Source organism: Crinia signifera, chromosome 3 (genome assembly GCF_055691185.1).
Source record: "Crinia signifera chromosome 3, ASM5569118v1, whole genome shotgun sequence".
NCBI classification, from domain to species: Eukaryota; Metazoa; Chordata; class Amphibia; order Anura; family Myobatrachidae; genus Crinia; species Crinia signifera.
In genome coordinates, this window is record NC_139219.1 from 203,239,066 (window position 1) to 203,261,426 (window position 22,361).

The window sequence follows — 22,361 nt, forward strand, 5'->3', positions numbered from 1 at the left end:
AAAGTTTACTCTCCTCAAATATGGGGGAAACTTTAGCAGTTTGACAGGCCATATACCACTTCCAGAACCTGTTAAGACAGACACATCTGAGAGTCTTTTCGGACAATGTGACGGTGGTGGCCCACCGAATCATCAAGGGGGTACCCAAAGCAGACCCCTTATGAATCTGGCAGGAAAAATATTGAAGTGGGCAGAAAAAAACTTAAGGTCCCTGTCAGCGATTTTTGTTCCAGAAAAGGAAAACGTGGTGGCAGACTACCCAAGCAGAAAGAACATACTTCTGGGAGAATGGGAAATAAAACAAGAAGTATTCCAGATGGTAGTAGAGAACTTTGGGGTACCAGAAGTGGACCTGATGGCAACGCGAGGATATGCACTGAAACTAGAGGGAGGAAGATTCAGGGGAAATGTGAGGAAGAATTTTTTCACAGAAAGAGTAGTAGATAAGTGGAATAGCCTCCCAACAGAGGTGGTAGACGCAAATACAGTAGTATAATTTAAACATGCTTGGGATAAGCATGTTGATATCCTTACAAAAAAAAAAAGGATCAAATATGGTTTGAGGTAACATGTTTAAAAAAGGGGCAGACTAGATGGGCCAAGTGGTTCTTATCTGCCTTCAAATTCTATGTTTCTATGTAACGTAAGCCAATTGCAAGGTGAAGACATTTTACTCCAAATTTTATCTACCTGCGGCAGTGGCGGTCGATGCTCTGTCAGTTCAGTGGAACTTCCAGCTGGGTTATGTCTTCTCACCGATTCAACTCATAGGTCGAAATCTGAAGAAGCTACAAGAGGAACAGGTTGGCCAAGGAGACCGTGATTCCCAATGATGCTGAAGCTAGCGGTTCAAGAACCTCTGGTCTTACCAGTAACTCCACATATTCTGAGTCAAGGGCCAGTTTTCCATCCCAATCCAGAAATATTTTGTCTCAGGGCTTGGAAATTGAGTCAAGCTCTAAAACAAGGGCTATTGGATCAGGTGATCGAGATATTACTTCATGCAAGGAAACAGGTGTCATCATTGGCATACTTCAGAACCTGGAAGAAATTTCTCGCTTGGATGGATGGTCCAGTTGTCCTGAGAGACATTTCTGTGGCACAAGTGTTACAATTCCTATGCCATGGTTTTCAAATGGGATTATCAGTTTTCACTCTGAATGTCAAATCTCGGCGTTGAGTATGTGACTGGATTGTAAATTGGCAAAAGAGGAACTCATTGTCAGGTTTTGCAATGCTATTAAGAGACTTTGACCACAAAGGAAGTTAATGGTTTCCCCATGGGATCCTACTATGGTTCTGAAGGCCATTCGAACCAATGGAAGACACAGAACTGAAGTTCCTTACATGGAAAATTGTATTTCTGATATCAATTACATCGGCCAGAAGAATCAGCGAGATCCAGGCTCTATGGTCTGAGGAGCAATATCTGATGATATTTAAAGACATTATTAAGAACGCATCCGGATTTCTTGCCAAAAGTGGTATCTAAGTTCCATCTTAGTCAAGAAATCGTCCTCCCAGCCTTCATTTCAGAATCAAGGGATAACAAGGAAATTGATTGGCATTTGTTGGACCTGGTCAGAGCAATCACCATATACCTCAATAGAGTTCAAGGAATCAGGAAAACCTAGCATCTGTTTATTGTTCCTGAAGGTTCTAGAAAAGGTCTGGTTCACGCTAAACAGACATTAGCGAGATGAATCAGACTATTAATTTCCTACATTTATGAGAAAGAAGAGCGGACCGTACCACCGATCATTAAGGTACAACGGCAGCATCGTGGGCCAGGAAGGCACAAGCTTCAGTTGTTGACATCTGTAAAGCCGCTACTTGGTCTTCTATCAACACATTTACCAGACACTATGCCTTAGATGTGTCTCCTCATACATTTTGGGGAACAAGTGTTAAAATGAGCCTTGGATAAATTAATATTTTTGCATTACACTGTTTCCCATCCCTTGTTTTTGGCTTTGGTATGTCCCAGAGTGGCTGCCATGGGGATCGTAGAAGAAAGGTCTAATTATACTTACTGATAATTCCATTTCTTCTTAGAGATCCCATGGCAGCCGGTTACCCTCCCTATATGGTGTGATTTTGTTTCCTCTATATTATTGTAGGAGACAGTCAAAAGACACAGAGCTGTGGGAGGAGCTGGACTAAATATCAGAGGTGGGTGGTCCCAGAGAGAAAAAAATCAACCTGTCTACAAGTAGGAGGAGGGGAAATATCCCAGAGTGGCTGCCATGGGATCTCTAAGAAGAAATGGAATTATCGGTAAGTATAATTTGACCTTTTGTGTATTTTCATGTGTTTGTTGTATTTACACAACATAAATGCATTTTGGGTTTATGGATCCTGTCCTCAAGATACCTCAATGAAATATAAAAATATTCCAAAATATGGAATAATCCCTTATACAAAAAAGCTTCTGGTTCCTTGCGTTTTGGATAAAGGATACTCAACCTGCATATATGTCTTATAGAGAAATTTGGGTACAGTACTTGTGTAGTTTCACGGCGGCAGTTACGTAAATCAGCATAGCATCCCTGTCAGAATAAAGCATAGTCAGCAGCCCAGTCAGTATCAGCGTTGTATTCCCGTAGTTAGCGTCTCTGTCAGTATCAGCGTTATGTTCCCGCAGCCAGCATAGTCAGTACGTTCGTGGCTAGCCGGAGCTTAAGTAGTTAGCGTAGTCAGTCAGCGTGTAGTCAGCACATTCACGGCTAGCTGGAGCATACTTAGTGCAGTTAACACATGTCTCATTACTGTTTCAGATGGATGACATGACAAATGTGTACCTGAAACACCCCCACTATCCACGTGGAGTTGATTTTATAAAGTGTGGTGAGCGCAGCAAGCCACCGAGCCCGAACCATGGCGAGCGCAGCGAGCCCCATGAGGGGACTTGTATTACTTGACATGTATTCCGCATCCCATCGTGGGGCATGCTTCGGGCTCGCCCCACTTTATAAAATCAACTCCACGCCGACATGGATAGTGGGGGTATGAACAGGGCGGGAGGACGCGTACCGCGTTTACTCGCCACACTTCGGGCTGACGTGGATAGTGGGGGGGGGGGGGGGGTTTGAAATGGAGGCATTTGCCAGTATGTAACATGGAGCACTGGCAAATGCATCCTTTAATGTGCATGAGAAGCACTTGCGCACCGCACCCCCCCTTTTGTGCATGAGATGCAAGCGCTACCGAACCCCTAACCCTGTGCGTCTTCCTGAAGCGGACATGGGCAGGGTTGCCGTACCCTGCCACAAGAATTGCTGAGATGCACAAGTGTATGAGACGCTCATGCATCTCAGGCAGATGGAGCGTCTGCCGCTGTGAAACTACACAAGTACCGAAATTTGCCTTCATTGGTCAATAAAAATGTAGCATTTATGATAAAAAAATAGGTAAACCGTCCATACTTATTCATATAATAGATTCAAGTGTAAACACAACAAATACTGAAAAACCATAAATTAGTCAATTACTAAAATTTGTAACTCCTAAAATAAGATAACCATAACAAATCTCACTATATTAATGAGGTGATACAACACAACAAAGCAATACATTTTCTCATATGAAATTTCATAAAATAGTTTTTGCATATTGCACATAATTGAGTAAAGCCCACAATTACCAAGAAAACACCTCATCTGGCCATCTCTTCCCAGTAGAAAACTTTTACATTCTCTTCTAACTTGAAATGCAGGTCAACATGTTCGCCAATGAAATGGTAGAAGTTTTGGAAAAGTAAGCAGATTTTTTTTCAGCATGCTCAATGACCTTTAATGTTTCATAGCAATTGTACTGTATTGTACTAAGGTTGAGTTGAAACTTTACAGTATACTGGGCTAGAAATAGCTTTAAAAAAATCAAATACATTTGAACAGAATCGATTTTTACAAAGAAAACTACATTGAAAAGAAGCAGGTTTGATTTAAAATAATGACATTTTATGGCGTTTTATAATTTAATTAAAATGTATGTGAAAACTTCATGTTGAAAATGGAAAAGCAGAAACAGAACATTATATTTGATCATAAAGGTTAACAGAAATCTGCTGTTCTTAAATACTGTACAACTATTTACAACATTGATGGAATGCTTGACATGTTATGTTTATCTTCTCTGTAAAGCTTTATTTTGATGCCTCAATACAATAAAAATGTATTGAAAAAAAAAATGAAAAAAAATCTGCTGTTCACCACTGAAAATGACATTACAAAGTAATGAATGCCTAGGTAACAATATAACAACCCAAAGTAAATAAAACAGCTAATACCTTTTACTAATGTGTCAATATATAAAAAGCCAAAGAAGCATGAAGTACTTAAAATATTTTTAATAAAAATGTAATTTTCAAGTTCCTTTCCATATAAACATTACACTACAAATAGAATTTACATTATTGAATATAATCCATCTTAAAATTAAAATTTGTAAAACATGCATTGTGTCAAGTGAAGCAACTATATATTTATATTTGATGTTTACAACGACCATTTGGGGTGTATTTGCTGAAAATATCTGCTCACCACACATTTAAAAAAAAAATCATTAACAGAGTTATAATATAATCACACAAGGTTTCTAACACCATGGGTGGGATGTAACATCACCCAAATTCGCCGAAATTGCAGGGTGCCATGGGATCTCAGAACTATTTTTTAAAGTGCCATTTATTTAGAAGGCTTGGTTTTGCCTTGCAAATGATTTACACTTTAAGAAAAAAGTCTGAGTTCATCCAACACCCCACACCTTCGGCAAATTCAGATGCTATTACTTGCCGCAGATGTCTTTATTTCACCAAACAAGATAATGTAAGACTGTTTACAATACAAATATTACATTATGCTGAATATACTACTCATGTATAGTACTCTTTCCATTGTCATAACTCTTGTGATTAGGTCAGGTTAGTTAACTTAAAATACTTTTTAACAGCTGAAAGTTTGTGAAACGTAATAGCTAGCAATTTAGAAAAAAAATAATTTTACATGACAACGTTAAAGACCTACGGCATCAACCTAACATTCCTACAAAAGCTAGGGCACCTTTAAATTACTTATGGATCAGTATGATGATAAGCTTGAAAAATCACATTGAGAAAAAAATGCCATCGGAGGGCATGCTTAGAAAAATGTAATGCAGGATGCAACCAAATCAACCAAATTAATTTCTATAGTAATATGGTACTGCATTAACATTATTTAAACAGTAAGCAATATATAAATATATTTAGAACAGTCTAACATACGTCTATGTGTTGTTTTGAAATAAAATATAGAACAATACCATTATATATCTTACAATTAAAATAAGTATTTTTTGGTAATGTTAACTCAATTATGGTAAGAATAGTTTCAGATCTGAAAACTAATTTTGAAGGTGTCTGGTCATAACATCTTCTCAACCTTTTTTTAAAATGCAAAACACTGGAAGAATAGCTAGATTGTGTACATAATGAGTGACAACTGATACTATTCTAACTTTACAAGATAAATGCAAAATACTTCAATATTCTGTTATAAGACATAGCAGAGACATAGCTAATACAACTCAATTTCACCTCTTGTCCTGATTATGAGAAGATCAAGAGAATGTTTATGTATATTAAACAAAACAAGTCACCAGGCTGGGGATTGCGGTTTTATTTAATTATTATACAGTGGCTTATGCACTATACAATTAAGGGAAGAAAAATAAATGTGCCAGTCAGCCCCGGGATGAGAGTCTGTAAGGCCATCATTTCTTTTTCAGTAATTGCAAAACTGGAAAAATTGAAAACTTTTTAAAACAAAGGTGCTGTACATATAAACAGTTGTCCCATTATAATACTATTGAAGGTAACAATAAAAAGTGCATGTCCACAGTAATTAGGTATCACTAGACTTCAGTGAATTGCAACTCATGCAAATATAACAATAGGAGCTTTGACAGTCATTTATAAAAAGGGGCCTGAAAACTATTTTTGAGCACATTTAAATTGTATGTCATTGTTCAGTGTCAAAATAGACAAACCGAAAACAAGAATAGTAAAATTTACATTTGCAAAATCAAAAAGGATAAAAATAAATCTGAGCATGTAAAGCAAGAAATACTAAAACATTACTACCAGAATTAAACACAACATTTCATACACAGGAATGAGACAAAATAGGTTAGTTTTATCATCTTTAAAATCAAAATATTCCTTACAATATGTACATTTTACAGTATAAAAATAGCAAAACACAAGAATGTACAAGCAAAGATTTCAAGTATTTAAAGCACAAACAAGATTTGTAAATTTTTACAAAAAAAAAAAACTGAAGCTTGAAAGACTAAAATATATTTCCCCATTGGCAAGTGCATTTCAAAGATATAGTAACCAAACTGCTTGTACTTAATAATCCATGATATAATCAACTCTGATTTTTAGCCATATTCAGATTGGAGGAAATGTTTTTACATTAAACGTTTGCAAAAGTAAAGTTTACAGCTCTAAAAAGCTCTCTCCAAAGCATGTGATATAGATTCTTTAATGGTATTAAAACAGTGCAATTAAAAACATTTTGTGTTTAAAGAACTTTGTTTTAAAATGCTAATACCTTAAAATGCAATGACCAAATTTCTCCTTCACGCTGCAACATTTCCAACTAAATAAAATTGTATATTTAGTAAGAAATGTATTATATTAGATGTGTAGATGTGCAATATCAACTTGTTTCTGGATAAGATGATCCAGTGACAATTTAATTTATAGTGAAGGATGGCAGTGAGAAATAAAACTGCTAGCAAGAGCTGCATTTATCGTTTACTTTTACCACTATGGTCCCTGCTCCTGTCTTTGTGGTGCCTATCCCTCTCTTTTTCCTCTTCTCTGTCTCTGTTCTTATTTTTTTCTTTTTCATGAGCACGATCCTCGCTCTTAGATTTATCGCCGTTCCTTCCATCTTTACTAGATTTTTCAGAAGCTCGAGATCTTTCTTTTTCCCTATGTGACTCATCGCGACTTTTCCGATCTCGGTCATGACTTCTTTCTTTATCTCTATCCCTACGTCTGCTTCTTTCAGAGTCTCTGTCTCCATGCTTGTCGCCCCCAAATTCCTTTTCATGCCTCTTATCTCTTGAATGATGAGACTCACTATAAAATCTCTGTCTATGTTCACTTCTTCTTTCCCGACTGAGACTTCTTTCAGAAATACAATCTTGTTTATCCCACGGATCACTATGACGCCTTTCTTGACCTCTATGATCTTTAGGATACAGTTTTTGAGGTGACTGATACCTTACTTGTTCAGCACCCAAAAGTGGTCCAGTTGTAACATGTCCAAAAAAATTAGGTACTTGTCGAGCCAATTGAAGTGTTGGGTGCCAAGCAACTAATGGATTATGCATACTGGCTTCTGCTGAATAAAACCTTGGTGGTCTTGGAAAACCAATACCTAATGGTGTTGGTAGCAGAGGTGGTATATGAGGAGTATAAGGAAATATTGGATTGCCCTGTAGAGGAAAGCTGGCAGTGTGTTGGAATTGAAAAGCTGGAGGGTTGCTCTTTAAAGGTAGAAATGGAGGTGGTTGTAACCTTAATGCTGAGAAATTACCAGCAAATGCAGGAGCAGGAATTTTGCCTGAATTTTCTGAGTGTGAAGCTTCTGGTGCTTGTGACTTATTTGCAGCCAATGCTCGTCTAAATTGTTGTAGAGGGTCTGTCTCATCAATCAGTAGATCTGGAGGAAATGGTTTAGCAATTTCAGATTTTGATGCTTCACTCATTTCAGTTTCATTTTGTATAGGGGATGAAAATGGCAAACTGCTTTTTGACCTATCACTCTTATTGAAATCATTTTCTTCATGAGAATGTTTCTTTGTCTTATCTTTTTTATGTCTTGATGTGATCTCAGGAGATTGTTTATTTTCCTCGTTTTTGGTCAAATCAAAATCATTTAAATCAGAAGAGTTAGTCTGATGACTTCTTCCAGCAGCTTGTCTAGGGTCCCTTTTAACATGCATTAATTTGGGAGATTTCACAGGGCTTCCAGTAGCATCTACAGATGCTGATGTACTGTCATCAATATCGCTTTTAGTCAAATTAATTGGAGACAAATTTGGATTTGTGGTTTGAACCATGTCCTCTTCAACAACCACAGACTCTTTATCTATTATTTGTTCACTTGAACCAACATTTATTGTAGCTAAAAATGCTTCAGTAGAAACATCAGGAGGTTTACCTTTGAGTGAAAGAACTGATGATGTTCCAAGTGTGACTGTTCGCAAAGTTGAAATGGCTACTTCTTTAGTGTTGGTAACTGTGTCCATTTCTACATCATTATCAAGTGACTTTTCAGAAATTAATGGCTCATCATTTACTTGAACTTTAATCTCTTTTAATGGCTTATCAATATTTGCTGTAATACTTGTTGATTTATGTTCAAATGCATTTTCTGTAGTGCCTAAAAGAGACTGCAATATGTCATCATCAGGTAAGGGTTTGTTTGCTAGATCTAAAGTAGACTGCGGATTTTCCCATCCAACTAGTACACCTGGGAGAAACCGTAGTGGCTTTGGAGGCTCACGCTTTATTGCCTCTGGTACAGGTTCAACAACCACTTGAGGTTCCTCTGTATCTGAAAGCTGTGGCCGGTTTCTATTCTTGTGTAATACAGCAGTGAAGGAATTAAAAAAATCATTTTCATCATCATCTTCTTCATCATCATCATCCCCCGGCTCTATTCTATTCCTCTTTTCTGGAACACTAAGTAAACCTAAGTGTTCATCATCAGGGTTTGTACTGTGTTGCCTTTTCACTTTCTGACGAATTATCAAGGCCAAAAGTAGATTAGGTCTACGTGCTTCCAGACCTATATGAAAAATACAAATACCATCAGAAGGTTCAGAATCAAACAATTATAAAATACATAATTTCTAAATTAAATAGTTTCGAAACATTGAGATACTTAAGTAAAAAAATAAAATAAAAGCCATGAATATATGTCAATCCTCTCTTACAAATAAATGTTTGGATCCAGAGGCTAGGATATGCTAAAATGACACAATTCCGCTACTAGTTTTAAGCATGTGAGATAAAATGCAGATAAAATATTGTAAAATTGCTACAGAGTGTAAAAACATACCTGGTCCATCAAAGGGTACAAAAAAATGTGGAATTTTTTCTGAGGCACCTAATGGAATAAGATACATGTCTTTCACTAGCCTCATGTTGTTTGCTACTACACCATAGCGTTTCCGGCTACTAAAGTAGGAATATAACAATGTATATGATATCTGATCCTCCTCGGTCTCTGGACTGAATCGTATTACACACGTTTCCTAAACATGAAAACAAATTAAAAAAAAATTTGTAAATGCAGCTTAAAATATCGAATATAAAGCACAAATAAGTACAATTACAGTGCGGGGTGCGCTGTGATGACATCATCACCCACTGCCAGAGCAGTGCTGTGTGGAACCTGAGCTGTGTGCACACAGGGGTGGGTAGTTTATATAAGTATGTTTATTTCTTTTGTATTTTGTACTCTGATGAAGGATAAAAAATCCGAAACTGTTAGCACCTGAAAGCTGTGTGTGGTGTCAGCTTTATCTTCACTGAGGATACTTATATGTTAGTTGGGCGCCCACTAAGCTATTTGATAAGTTTTTTGCGTCCCCTCACCATGCTTCGGGCACGGTGGTTCACCACACTATATAAAATCAACTCCATGCCGACATGAATAGTGGGGGTATGAGCGTAGTAACTATAGTGGGCGCCCAACTAACATATAAGTACTATATATATATATATATATATATATATATATATATATATATATATATATATATATAGTTATTAAAGACTATATTTTGGGGCTACTTCTGAGTTTAAAATTTCTAATGTTTTATTAGGTATGCATTTAAACTTAATTGAACACTTTGTATGGTCAAAATAGATATAGGAAAAAAGCACTTGACTACTCTTAAGTGAATATAAATTGAATAAGTGTGTCAGTTTGGACACTTAATGTGCTCATGAGATAAGATTCCCAATAATCCTATAAGGCATTAAATGCTCCAACTGAAGTTTATGTGCACGTGACACATTGTGAAAATAGGTACATTTTGTAAACAAAGCAAAAATGTTATCACAGATGGGATACCACAATTATTTGATTGTAGGATCCTTTAATAGCCGCTCGGTATATCTCTTTAATTACATGAGTCGGCAGGGTGGCTAAGAAAATTTGAACAGGCCAGGAAAATAACCAGAGGAATACAACCAAATATTAAAACTAAACATATATAAATGTTGTAAAGTTGCCTAATCAAAAGACCTTAACTCCTCATAACTGTGAGAAATGCAACTACTGCTAACTATTGGTCCCATTTGTTCTGCAGCTGATTCAAGTGGAGCAATACTGCAAAGAAATATAGGAAAAAATGAATAGCGCCCAGTTGTCTAAAGCTGGTTGAGACAGATAGATTCGGGAGCTCTTTGAACTGCATTTATACCTTATATTTAAACAAGTGAGCTGACAACTTATTTAGTCAATAATTGCATTAACCCCTTGGGTGGTATGCCTGGAAATTTTTCGGCCTCAACTGCAGCATACCACTAATGTGTAATAGGTGCGCGCCAGTGGTGTCCAGGTGTGCACCACTGGCGCACAACCTCTAGAGGCCCCCCCCCCAAATATTACCTTTGTTCGGGCTATCGTACAGCAGAGCTTCCCTGACCCACTCTTCCCCAGCCGCCATGCAATTTCCTGCAGTGACATAGGCGGCAGGCTCGTGGATGTTCGGGACGGCTCGGGGGGGACTCGGGAGAGTTCAGGCGCCCGAGTCCTCCGAGCCGCCGAGAAACATCCCCAAACCTGCCGCCTGTGTGGTCAGTGATGACAGAAAGGGGGCAGGGAAGCTCCGGCGTACTAAAGCCGGAGCAGAGGTGAGAGGGGGTCCTGTGATCTGTGGTGGGTTTTGCTGGGGCAGGACAAACCTGCCCTGGTAGGTTTGTCCTGCCCCAGCAAAACCCACCACTCAAGAGGTAAAACAACATTATGGTTTGTTGTGTTATTTTAACTCAGTAGTAATCCAATTAAATGTCATGATGTAATAAAATTAGACCTGAAAAACATCAGAGGCTGTTATGTCCCAACATACAGTATGGAACATTCTTTAGATGCTTACAAATTCCAGCATATGATAGTTTAAACTTTGGCAACATTAGCTAATAATACCTTTGTTCCAGAGGCCTTTATCTTTTCTACATAATCCCAAACAGTCTGTGGAGAAATTCTTCCACCTACTTGGATGCTATCAGGAAGGTCCTACAAGAATGAAAACATTTTATTAGGATAAAAAATGAAGAGTTCATTTGGTAAAATGATAAAATACTGACATTCACATAGTATATTTTACAAACTAAATAATGTGTCAAAAAGTTTCCTTCTAAAATGTATATAATTTTTTATTTATTTACTTGCAACAAATTTATCCCAAATATAGAGCAGGCTTCATTTACAATGTACACTTAACACACCATAAAGCACCTTTGTTTTTCTACAGTGTGACTTGATTGTCCATTACTCTACTATGAACTTGGGAGAAAGAAGCCTTGATGTGTGGAAAATAAAAATATTTAATTGCTAGGTGTGTCAAAACACTTAATTTACCTGCTGTATAACCTCCTTCAAATTAATATTGTTTTCTCTTACTTCCCCTTAACTATGGCTTAGTTAAGAATCCTTTATGTTTTAATAAATTCAGAACAATGGCACATAGGCCTCTCTATTACCTGTCACTTTGTGTCAGTGAATCTAAATTGCATTTCTCGAAGTGAACCTATATTTGTATCCACACATGTTGTTGCGATGCTTATGCATAAACACACACAACACTACTCCTTTGTAGGCTACAAACGCTCGTACCCACTGGGTTTTCAATTTACAGTTCTGCATATTGATAACAGGTGCAAGTGTATGCATGCAGCTGGATTCCTGCGACACGCATGCCATGATGCGGCAACATCATAAGCGGACACATCTGTAGATATTTATTAGGGATGCCAATCCCGGGGCTTTTTTTCAATCCCAGGATTGGGTTCATCAATATAATGACGAATTTTAGTCCCCCTCCGGTACCCCCCAAACCCAGTCTCACTCACCCAGCCATTGGTGCAGGAGCCGGGCAGTGGTGTTTAGAGGCCGGCGGCTTTGATTGGGGGCCGTGTGGGGGTGGTCTGGAAGCAGGAGTTGTGTGGGAGCCGGGGAAACGGTGGTCTGGAGGTGGACGGCGGTGCAGGAGAGGGGCAGCATTGATGGCTCGGGTACCGGGCGATGGGTGTGCATAAAGCTGCTGACGGGCTGTGCAGCGTGACCTCTGACATCAGGTCACGGCTGCACGCAGCCGCAGAGCAGCGCACCGGGGTTTGGAAGCAGACGGGCAGCGCCTGAGCTGGTCTCACCGCTGCCCAACATTAGATTTGCGCATGCGCATGCCAATCCCCAAATCCCGGGATTGGAAGCTCCAATCCCGGGATTCAAATCCCGACGTTTTTAGGGCCAAATCCCAGGATCCCGCCGATCCCGGGATTGGCCACCCTAAAATTTATATATATCAAAAATATTTAAATGTATTAACCTTTCCAAGTGCAAAGTGAATTTGTCAAAATAGGTGTGAAAATTGCAAAAGCAAACCTTTTAATTCATCATAATGACCTGTAATGTTAACCTTATATAGGAAATATAATGTTTCACACAACATTTTTTATTTGAATTCATAAAACAAATATGAGCGGCACTGGCATTTTAAGCGGATATTTTTCACATCGTTTACAGAGATGTTGGCACTCAAAGGGTTAAAAACAGTAACAGTAAATGTTACTGAAACAGTAAATGTTAAAACGAATATTAAATGTGCAAGAAAACATTTGCAGGTGCACTTACCCAACATATTATAATAATTGTAATACTCCTTAATCAGTGCAGGTACTAGGCTGCCAGGGGTATATCTTTTTGTCCAAACAGTGAGTGCAGTACTGTTGCTTCGATACAGGAATCTTGTATGTGGACTATGGGTCAGTTGCACTAAGCTTCAAAAAGTAATTCAATAGAGAGTGATAAACAACCAGCTTTTAACTATCATTTTTCAAACCAGCCTGTAACATGACAGTTAGAAGCTGGTGGTTTATCACTCTTCACTTTGTCACGTTATCAAGCTTAGAGGGTTTTTTTCTTGTGAGGGGAGACCCACTCTCTCAAGAGCTCCGGCGCTAATTAGTATATGCATAAATATATGTAAATAGTTTTTAGTGTAATTCGAACCTTAGATGGCTGCTGCAGGTGTGAAGAGTCTTGTAAATTCCAAAAAGAATTTCTTGAAGCAAGTGTTTTTTGGGGGGTACACACCGCGCTGTCAATAAGGTAATAGATTGGTATAATCTTGACCCCGGTGAACATTCTCATGAGTTGAAAAAGGAATGCTGGGAGGGCATATCTATATAATATTACGGTACTTATGTAGTATCTGGGCGCCCGATTTTTTGATTGTATGCCTTAAGTTAAGGCATACAATCAGATGCGATGCGATATCGCATCGCATGAGACCATCGGATGCGATGACCCGATTTTTCCATAGGAATCAATGTTAAAATGGACTGAGTCCATTTTAACATGGAATTCAATGGGAAAAAGGGGTCCTTTTCATACCCCTACTATCCAAGTGGGCATGGAGTTGGATATAAACCTGTGGCGAGCGTAGCGAGCACCGAGCCCGAACGTGACGAGCGAAGCGTGCCCCGCGAGGGGACGGTATTCTGTGTCCTCTCGCTACGCTCGCCACAGGTTTATATCCAACTCCATGCCCACTTGGATAGTAGGGGTATGAAAATGACCCCTTTTTCCCATTGAATTCCATGTTAAAATGGACTCAGTCCATTTTAACATTGATTCCTATAGAAAAATCGGGTCATCGCATCGCATCCAATGCGATGTGCCCGATCCGACCCGATTTCTAAATCGGACGCCCAGATACTACATAAGTACCAATATTACATATGTATATTACCCTAATAGAGATTACAATGTATATTCCCTAACACATGTGTACACACACATATTAAGCATAAGGAAGTGTAGTGTGCATATATTGCCTGACTTTTATATCTTCATTCACTTATAGTGTACTAATTATTTAAGGTCTTTTTGCAAACATATGGGGCACAGACAAACTGCCCACAGATATGAGGACACCCAGACCATGCTAAGATCACCGAGATCTTCATCAATGATGTAATTAATATGCCGATAGAGGGTCTATTCCCCCTCTTGGGGATCCACCGCAGTGTGGCGAGCCAGCTTTGGACCTCACTGCATTCTCCCACTGCCGGCATTTTAGGTATCGGGATTGTGAGAGCCATAATCCTTACTGTTGGGAAATCATACTGAACTCCTTCATTATGACCCATTGTACTGCTAATGTTTGACTAGAGATACTGCATGTCTGTATGCCTTATTGTATGCACTTATTAGGAGTAGGAGTTGATGAAATTTGCCAAACACTAAGCAGAAGGTGTGTACACATACTGCCAGCTTATAATATTTCAAACACTATAATGGCTACTATTAATGTTTCAAACAAAACATTTTTTACCTCTGTTAAATGCTCTAAAGATCCAGAAACGGGGTAAGCCTTGATGAGAAATTTTGCAACAGAAGGCATGTTAAGAAACCCTTTCCAAATGTAATTTAACCGAGCCAAGAAGGTAGATTCATCTTCAGCTGTGTCAGTAATATTAAATGGTTCAGAGCTGAAAAACAATTAATGAATTTTTTTTGAGCATTATAGTTTTAAAAACAGCTATTAAACTTTCAGTGGTAGTCTAATTATGCTAAAATTTTAGAGTACTATTATTATCAATTTTTTTACTTTTCAAAATTAATATATTTTGCATTATTTGGGAAAGGCAAACAAACATTGAATCCATCAAATAACACATATATTCATCACATTCTGCCAGTGGACTAGACAAGTGGTTCCTAAACTGGGTGCCCTTTGCCCCTTGGGGTTCCTCTGGAACTTATAAGGGTGTCTGGGTTGGTGGTCTAGGACCAATTCAAATTATTACGGTCGGTGTAACAAGCAAAACCAGTGTTTGTGGCCTCCAATCATGGGTAAGACTGCAAAATAGTTCAGCAATCTGGGGTGCCAGACAAGGGGAATGTGCTTTGGAACACAACCCCAATTATAGTCCAAGGGTATCCACCACCGCTTCAGTGGGGGATGTCAGGCACTCGCCTTTATAATACAGAAATCAAACTGTTTATAAAATCCAATTTAGGCTTTATTGTATCCAATGCATTTCAATCAGCGAATAATCACAATATTTGTGTTCCATATCTGCCCCGACGTTTCGGTCCATGTAGAAGCGGACCTTTATCAAGGAGCCTATGAACATATGGAAATGGCATTTTAGGGACCTAAACACAAGGTACCAAAATGCAAAACAAAACATTGCTTATACACAAAAAGGTAAAAAAGTTATACATTACTTGGTCAGGTAAATACTTCGGCAATCAACGGTGCAATAAATGGAGACCCATGTTGAGAGGAGCAGCAGCTACCTCACACTGCCCGGGCACGGCATTTATACCCACCACACTGATTAAACAAACGAGGACGCCGCCTCCTGCTCAGCTGAGCCACGCTTCCGGCGTCACCGGAAGTTCGGGACCCGGAAGTGCCGGCTTTTGACACGCATAGGTGGAACGCACAGGTTTCCGGGTTTCCCGGCTGCTGTGGCGTTGCTAGGTTACACAGACTCTGCAGCTGAGCCACAGCTGAGCCGCAGAGAACGCTGATACTACGTTATAATGAAGGTTAATCTTTAAACTACACAAATAACGGAACAAAGTCTTTATATTTTTAATCATTAAGGCTTCTGTTTACTATATGCTATTTGCTAAGGCAGTTTTTACAGTGTGTGGGTGAGCCGGGGTTGTGAACCTGGCACCTGGTGGCACAGTACTTGTCTGTATAATACTGCAGACAATTTATAGGTTAATGATCAACATTTATTAGAATGCACTATAAGAACCACCTAAAAGAATACAGTTACTGTGCCAAACTCTGGCCAGATATGGGAATGTCATAATCGGACATATTACTCCTTGAAGGTATAAAGTATTAACCATGGATGGAACATTTTATTTGGACCCTGTATCAGGATCTCCATGGTTTACAGGAGTATAGGTTCAAGTAATCTATTTATCTTGAATCTGCTTTTATTTCTATTTTGATATTGTATTTTATTTTAGTTTTTATTTTTATTATTTTTTATTATTTGTTTATTTTTATCTTTATCTACTCTGGAGGAACAGGTGGTTTTTTTTTGAAAAACAACATATACTAACAAGGGCTTCTGAGAACACACAGAATATTCAAAAGGGCGTATATGGAGAAAAATATATAAAAAATGTATACGTACATATTTAAGTGTGTTTACAAAAAAGTGCACACACATGTGTACTTAAGAACAACATGGCAAAAAAAGGGGGAAAAAAGGAATAGAGACTCCATTCTAAGAGAGCCATAGATTTAGACCAGGGTATCAATGATCCATTATTTGAGAAAGATGTTCAATGGGTTGTTTTTATTTAGGCCTCTAGGGGCCAATGTCCCAAGTTGATAGATCCATCGGCTCTCTTTTCTCTTTAGTAGTAGACTCCGGTCTCCTCCTCGAGGGGGTGGTGGAACCCAATCTATCAGACGACAACGTAGTGTAGATATTTGGTGATTGGCTTGTAGGAAATGCCTTGGTATTGGCAATTCGGCTTTCCCAGTCTTCAGTGCCGCACGCACAGAGTTGCAGTGATTTGCCATGCGTTCCCGAAACTTACGGGTAGTCATCCCCACGTAAGCGAGACCGCATGGACAGTTTAGTAAATATATCACATAGTCCATTTGGCAATGCAGCCGATGTTTAATTTTTATAGCTTTGCCTGAGTGCGGATGTGGGAATGTAGCACCTTGGGTCATACTATTGCACGTTGTGCAACCCGTGCAACGAAAGCACCCTGGTGCAACCAGGTGGTGTTTTGTTTGATGGTTGGGGTGGCCATTGGCCTCATTAATATTTCCTTTAAATTCAGGCCTTTCCTAAATGCCAACATAGGTGGTCCATATCTTTGCAACTTCAGGGCATTGTCAGTTGCCAGAATGGGCCAATGCTTCTTTATGCTCTTTTGGATATTAGGCGAGGCATGATCGTATGTATTCACAAAGATCATTCTCGGTGTTGTTTTTGGTCGTACTGAGGCATCCACTACATGTTGGTCTCTATTCATGTTTCGTCGTGCTTTTTGAAGACATCTGTCAAGTGTTGTTCTTGAATACCCTCTTTCAAGGAATCTTGACGTCATTTCTGCCAGTTGCTCTTCCGTCCTGGTTGGCATGGTGTTGTTCCTAATGACCCTCATATACTGTGATATGGGCAGGTTCTCTTTAAGGGCCGGGGGGTGCTGGCTTTCTACTGATAATAAGGTGTTACGGTCCGTTGGTTTCCGGAACACACTTGTCTGCAGCGCAACGTCATTGAGAGTTACTGTGATGTCCAGGAAGTGGATCTCTCTGGTTTCAATTTGGTTTGTCAGTCGGATTGGGTGCTCCAGACCATTCAAGTCTTGTATCATAGCTTGAATTGATCTTTTGAACCAGACCATAGCACGAAGATGTCATCTATAAAACGTTTGTAGTATCTGATGTGTTCTTTATACTTTATCAGTATGTGGGTGCTCTCATAGTCGACCATATATAGTCCTGCGTATGCTGGGGCTAGATTTAAGCCCATGGCGGTGCCTGACACCTGGACGTAATATTTGTTGTCATAAAGAAAATGATTGCAACTTAAGATCAAGGCCGCCATATCAACCAAAAAAGCTGTTGGAGGTTCCTGGAGAGCTCTTTCATTTAACTTCTCTTCCATGGTTAATACTTTATACCTTTAAGGAGTAATATGTCCGATTACGTCATTCCCATATCTGGCCAGAGTTTGGCACAGTAACTGTATTCTTTTAGGTTGTTCTTATAGTGCATTCTAATAAATTTTGATCATTAACCTATAAATTGTCTGCAGTATTATACAGACAAGTACTGTGCCACCAGGTGCCAGGTTCACAACCCTGGCTCACCCACACACTGTAAAAACTGCCTTAGCAAATAGCATATAGTAAACAGAAGCCTTAATGATTAAAAATATAAAGACTTTGTTCCGTTATTTGTGTAGTTTAAAGATTAACTTTTCCGCGCACACCCCCTTCATTATAACGTAGTATCAGCGTTCTCTGCGGCTCAGCTGTGGCTCAGCTGCAGAGTCTGTGTAACCTAGCAACGCCACAGCAGCTGGGAAATCCGGAAACCTGTGCGTTCCACCTATGCGTGTCAAAAGCCGGCACTTCCGGGTCCCGAACTTCCGGTGAAGCCGGAAGCGTGGCTCAGCTGAGCAGGAGGCGGCGTCCTCGTTTGTTTAATCAGTGTGGTGGGTATAAATGCCGGGCCCGGGCAGTGTGAGGTAGCTGCTGCTCCTCTCACCATGGGTCTCCATTTATTGCACCGTTGATTGCCGAAGTATTTACCTGACCAAGTAATGTATAACTTTTTTACCTTTTTGTGTATAAGCAATGTTTTGTTTTGCATTTTGGTACCTTGTGTTTAGGTCACTAAAATGCCATTTCCATATGTTCATATGCTCCTTGATAAAGGTCCGCTTCTACATGGACCGAAACGTCGGGGCACATATGGAACACAAATATTGTGATTATTCGCTGATTGAAATGCATTGGATACAATAAAGCCCAAATTGGATTTTATAAACAGTTTGATTTCTGTATTATAAAGGCGAGTGCCTGACATCCCCCACTGAAGCGGTGGTGGATACCCTTGGAATATATATATATATATATATATATATATATATATATATATATATATATATATATATATATATATATATATATATATATATATATATATATATATATATGTACTTGTTTCCTAGCACGGCCACACCGATTTACATCGGGGTGGTCGTGTCGGAAAAATCGGGTCGATCGCATCGCATGCGATTTGGTCGCATGCGATGCGATCGACGCGACCGACCCGATTTTGGACCCGATTTTTTTATTTAATGAAATGTAAATCGGGTCCCTGGGACCCGATTTTACATTGGATTCAATGTAAAATGTTCCCTAGACCCCCAAATTTAACGACGTAAACCCCACCCCACGATAGACGCCAACCCGAAGCGTGGCGAGCGCAGCGAGCCCGCGAGGGGCGGCGGTGCGCGTCCTCCGACCTTTTCATTCCCCTACTATCCACTAGGGCGTGGAGTGAGAATAGAATAGTGTGGCGAGCGCAGCGAGCCACCGAGCCCGAAGCGTGGCGAGCGCAGCGAGCCCCGCGAGGGGACGCGGATACCTGTGAAGCCCGCGAAGGGACGCGTTTACCTGTGAAGGTACACTATTCTATTCTCACTCCACGCCCTAGTGGATAGTAGGGGAATGAAAAGGTCGGAGGACGCGCACCGCCGCCCCTCGCGGGCTCGCTGCGCTCGCCACGCTTCGGGTTGGCGTCTATCGTGGGGTGACGACGGGGACATCTATAATGTGAAATGGGTCATATTGGCCCATTTCACATTTTTCACATTTTTTTAAAGGTGAGATGGACTTAATCAAGTCCATCTCATCTTGTGCCATTATAATGGCACAAGACCGACGCGATCCTCACGATTTCAATGTTAAAAAATATTTTAACATTGAAGCCTATGGGGAAATCGGGGGCATCGCGTCGGGACCAATGTTAATTGTCCCGACCGACGCGATGCCCCCGATATTGTGACTTAGCCGGCAAAATGGACCTGATTTCAAAGGAAATCGGGTCCATCGTGTGGATCGTGTACCTTAACTTAAAGGTACACGATCCATAAGATTGTGGCCGTGCTAGGAAACAAGTACCTATATATATATATATATATATAAATTTTGTTTATTTTTTTTATTTATCAATAAGAAACTTTTGGTCTAGGAGCGCCGTAAGAAAAGTCTGATGCTCTAGGGTTCATTGACTTTGAGGGAACCACTGAAGTAGACTTGAAGGAAAGACTTATGGTGTGAACAAACGCGTGAGTACCATGAGATGCTATCCCAACACGATCAGATCGCATCGGGATCGCATTGCCCGGCATGCATGCAATCTGCATACAACTTTGACTATATAGTGCAGATCTGCACTATATAGTCAATGCAGCAAAGACATTCTGCTTGCGATAAGTGAACGTGCATCGGGATCGCAAGGGTTAAAAACCCATGCGATTGGCATGCGATCCCGATTATATAGTCAAAATCTCATGCTGATTGTACCCATGTGTACACACCATTAGTTATACACATAGTGCAAAGAGCCTAGTACAGGCAAAAACACATAAAAGGTATGCACATGGCAAGCCTATAGCACAAAAAGACTTGGATAACACGGAGACCGTTTTGGGCAATACTCCTTTAACTTAACAAAACCATGTAAATTGTGATCTGCACAATACTTACTGTATATCAATTTTCTCAAACATTTTCATTAGTTGTGTCCCCAACATTTGTAAAATCAATACATTTGGAATGATTAGTATTGCTACTGGGAAGAAACATTTATGTATTGTTACAGTATATGCAAAGCAATAAATAATATTTTATTAAAAAACAAGACTGTACATAAAAAATAATCTGGAGATTCAATTGGCTGCTGTAATTTACTGCAGCTAATTTATTTGCCAAGGCTATTCAATTATACACAGCGCTTATCAGGGATTATGGTTTGGGTGTTTTAATAACCCAAAGCATAATCCAGGAAAAGCAGCACTCGGAACTATGACAACACATGGGATCAGTAAATCCCACGTGTTATCTCCTGGAAAAAAAAATTGGTACGAAAAGAAAAAATCAGCCTACTTTTTCGGATAAAAATGTTTGGAGCTAATTAAATACAGCCCTATGATGTACTGTATGCGTGCGTGTGTGTGTGTGTTGAGGTCATACTGTACATTGAAAAGACACGTAACTATTACCTTGCAGATGAAAATAATGTTTCCTTTGGAGAATCAGGTTTGTCTGCTTCCAATATATTTATAGCATTAGTGGATGATGCATCTGTTGTGTTATCTGTTTCTTCTGATTGCTTACGCATAATATCCATAGATACTTTCACTTTCTTAGGTGACAGATCTTCAGCTGGAGGTGCCATTCGACCTGGACATAAAATGTAAACCAAAACTTATTTTACTTGCCGTTACAGAAATATAATATCTGAATTAATACATATTAAAAATTCAAGAACAAAGTATTCCTTATTTTAGTACTCATTTTGGTTTGCAGACTTTCTGCTATCCCTGTAATAACAAAGAGTGTGTGCATTGTGCCATATTTTGGCCAGCAATACTCTAAGGGCCTTATTCTAGTTCACTGTTTCTGACAAAATCCTCCTTAGATGGACAAAACCATGTGCACTGCAGGTGGGGCAAATGTTACTTATGCAGAGAGAATTGGATTTGGGTGGGGTTTTACTTCAAAGTGAGATCTATATTGCAGTGTAAAAATAAAGCAGCCAGTATTTACCCTGCACAGAAACAAAATAACTCAGCCGAATCTAATTATCTCTGCACATTTTACATCTGCCCCCCTGCAGTGCACATGGTTTTGTCCTTCTAAGGATTTTGTCAGAAAGAGTGAACTAGAATAAGGATTAAGTGCCTATTGTCAAGGAAATACTTTTTTGTATTGAAATATATGTATATTCCTCAACTAACTTCAAAATTAACAGTAATGATAATTTATATTTATTATGGTACGGTAAAGTAATCCCTTGTTTGTGGAGCATAGTTATTATTACCATGGCTCTATGGCCCTTATTCTGGTTCACTCACAAAGGCAAATCCCTTCTTAAATGGATAAAACCACATGAACTGCAGGTGGGGCAGATGTAACGGTTATAGGGGCCGACTGCAACGGTCTAGGAGCCGCCAGTTGTGCAGTCAAATCTCATATGGCCTGTGTCAAATTAGAATCTTGAAAAAGATCCTTATCAATCGAAACGGGTTCATGCTGACTACAGGGAGTGAGGGACCTCATCTGTTGGAGGAAGGAGTATCAGCTGCTTGTGAACGGGGCCCCGTTTTATCTACCTACAAACTACTGGACTCCTGAAACTTTTAAGAGGAGTAACCTGCTCCCTCCCTTTTTTACTACATGTATTAGTGTCCAATAAAGATATCCTTTTACCCTAGCGAACCTTGTCATCTATTACACCAGATGAGAAATTGAGCATTTGAGGAGATCACT

The 22,361-nt window shown here is 39.4% G+C and overlaps 1 protein-coding gene across 4 annotated transcripts in view; it reads right to left on the reverse strand.

Annotated features, from left to right (window-relative positions):
- Positions 1 to 4,333: 4,333 nt before the first annotated feature.
- The window catches only part of PHF3 (PHD finger protein 3), an 82,530-nt gene continuing 64,502 nt past the window's right edge, over positions 4,334 to 22,361 (reverse strand). For all 4 annotated transcript variants that reach the window (XM_083177312.1, XM_083177309.1, XM_083177310.1 and 1 more), the window contains 5 exons: positions 21,092 to 21,272; positions 14,632 to 14,788; positions 11,220 to 11,309; positions 9,123 to 9,318; positions 4,334 to 8,849 (listed from right to left, as the gene is read on the reverse strand). In XM_083177312.1, coding sequence (XP_083033438.1) covers positions 6,796 to 8,849; positions 9,123 to 9,318; positions 11,220 to 11,309; positions 14,632 to 14,788; positions 21,092 to 21,272 — 2,678 coding nt within the window. In that variant the 3' untranslated portion in view covers positions 4,334 to 6,795. The remainder of the gene's footprint in view (positions 8,850 to 9,122; positions 9,319 to 11,219; positions 11,310 to 14,631; positions 14,789 to 21,091; positions 21,273 to 22,361) is intronic.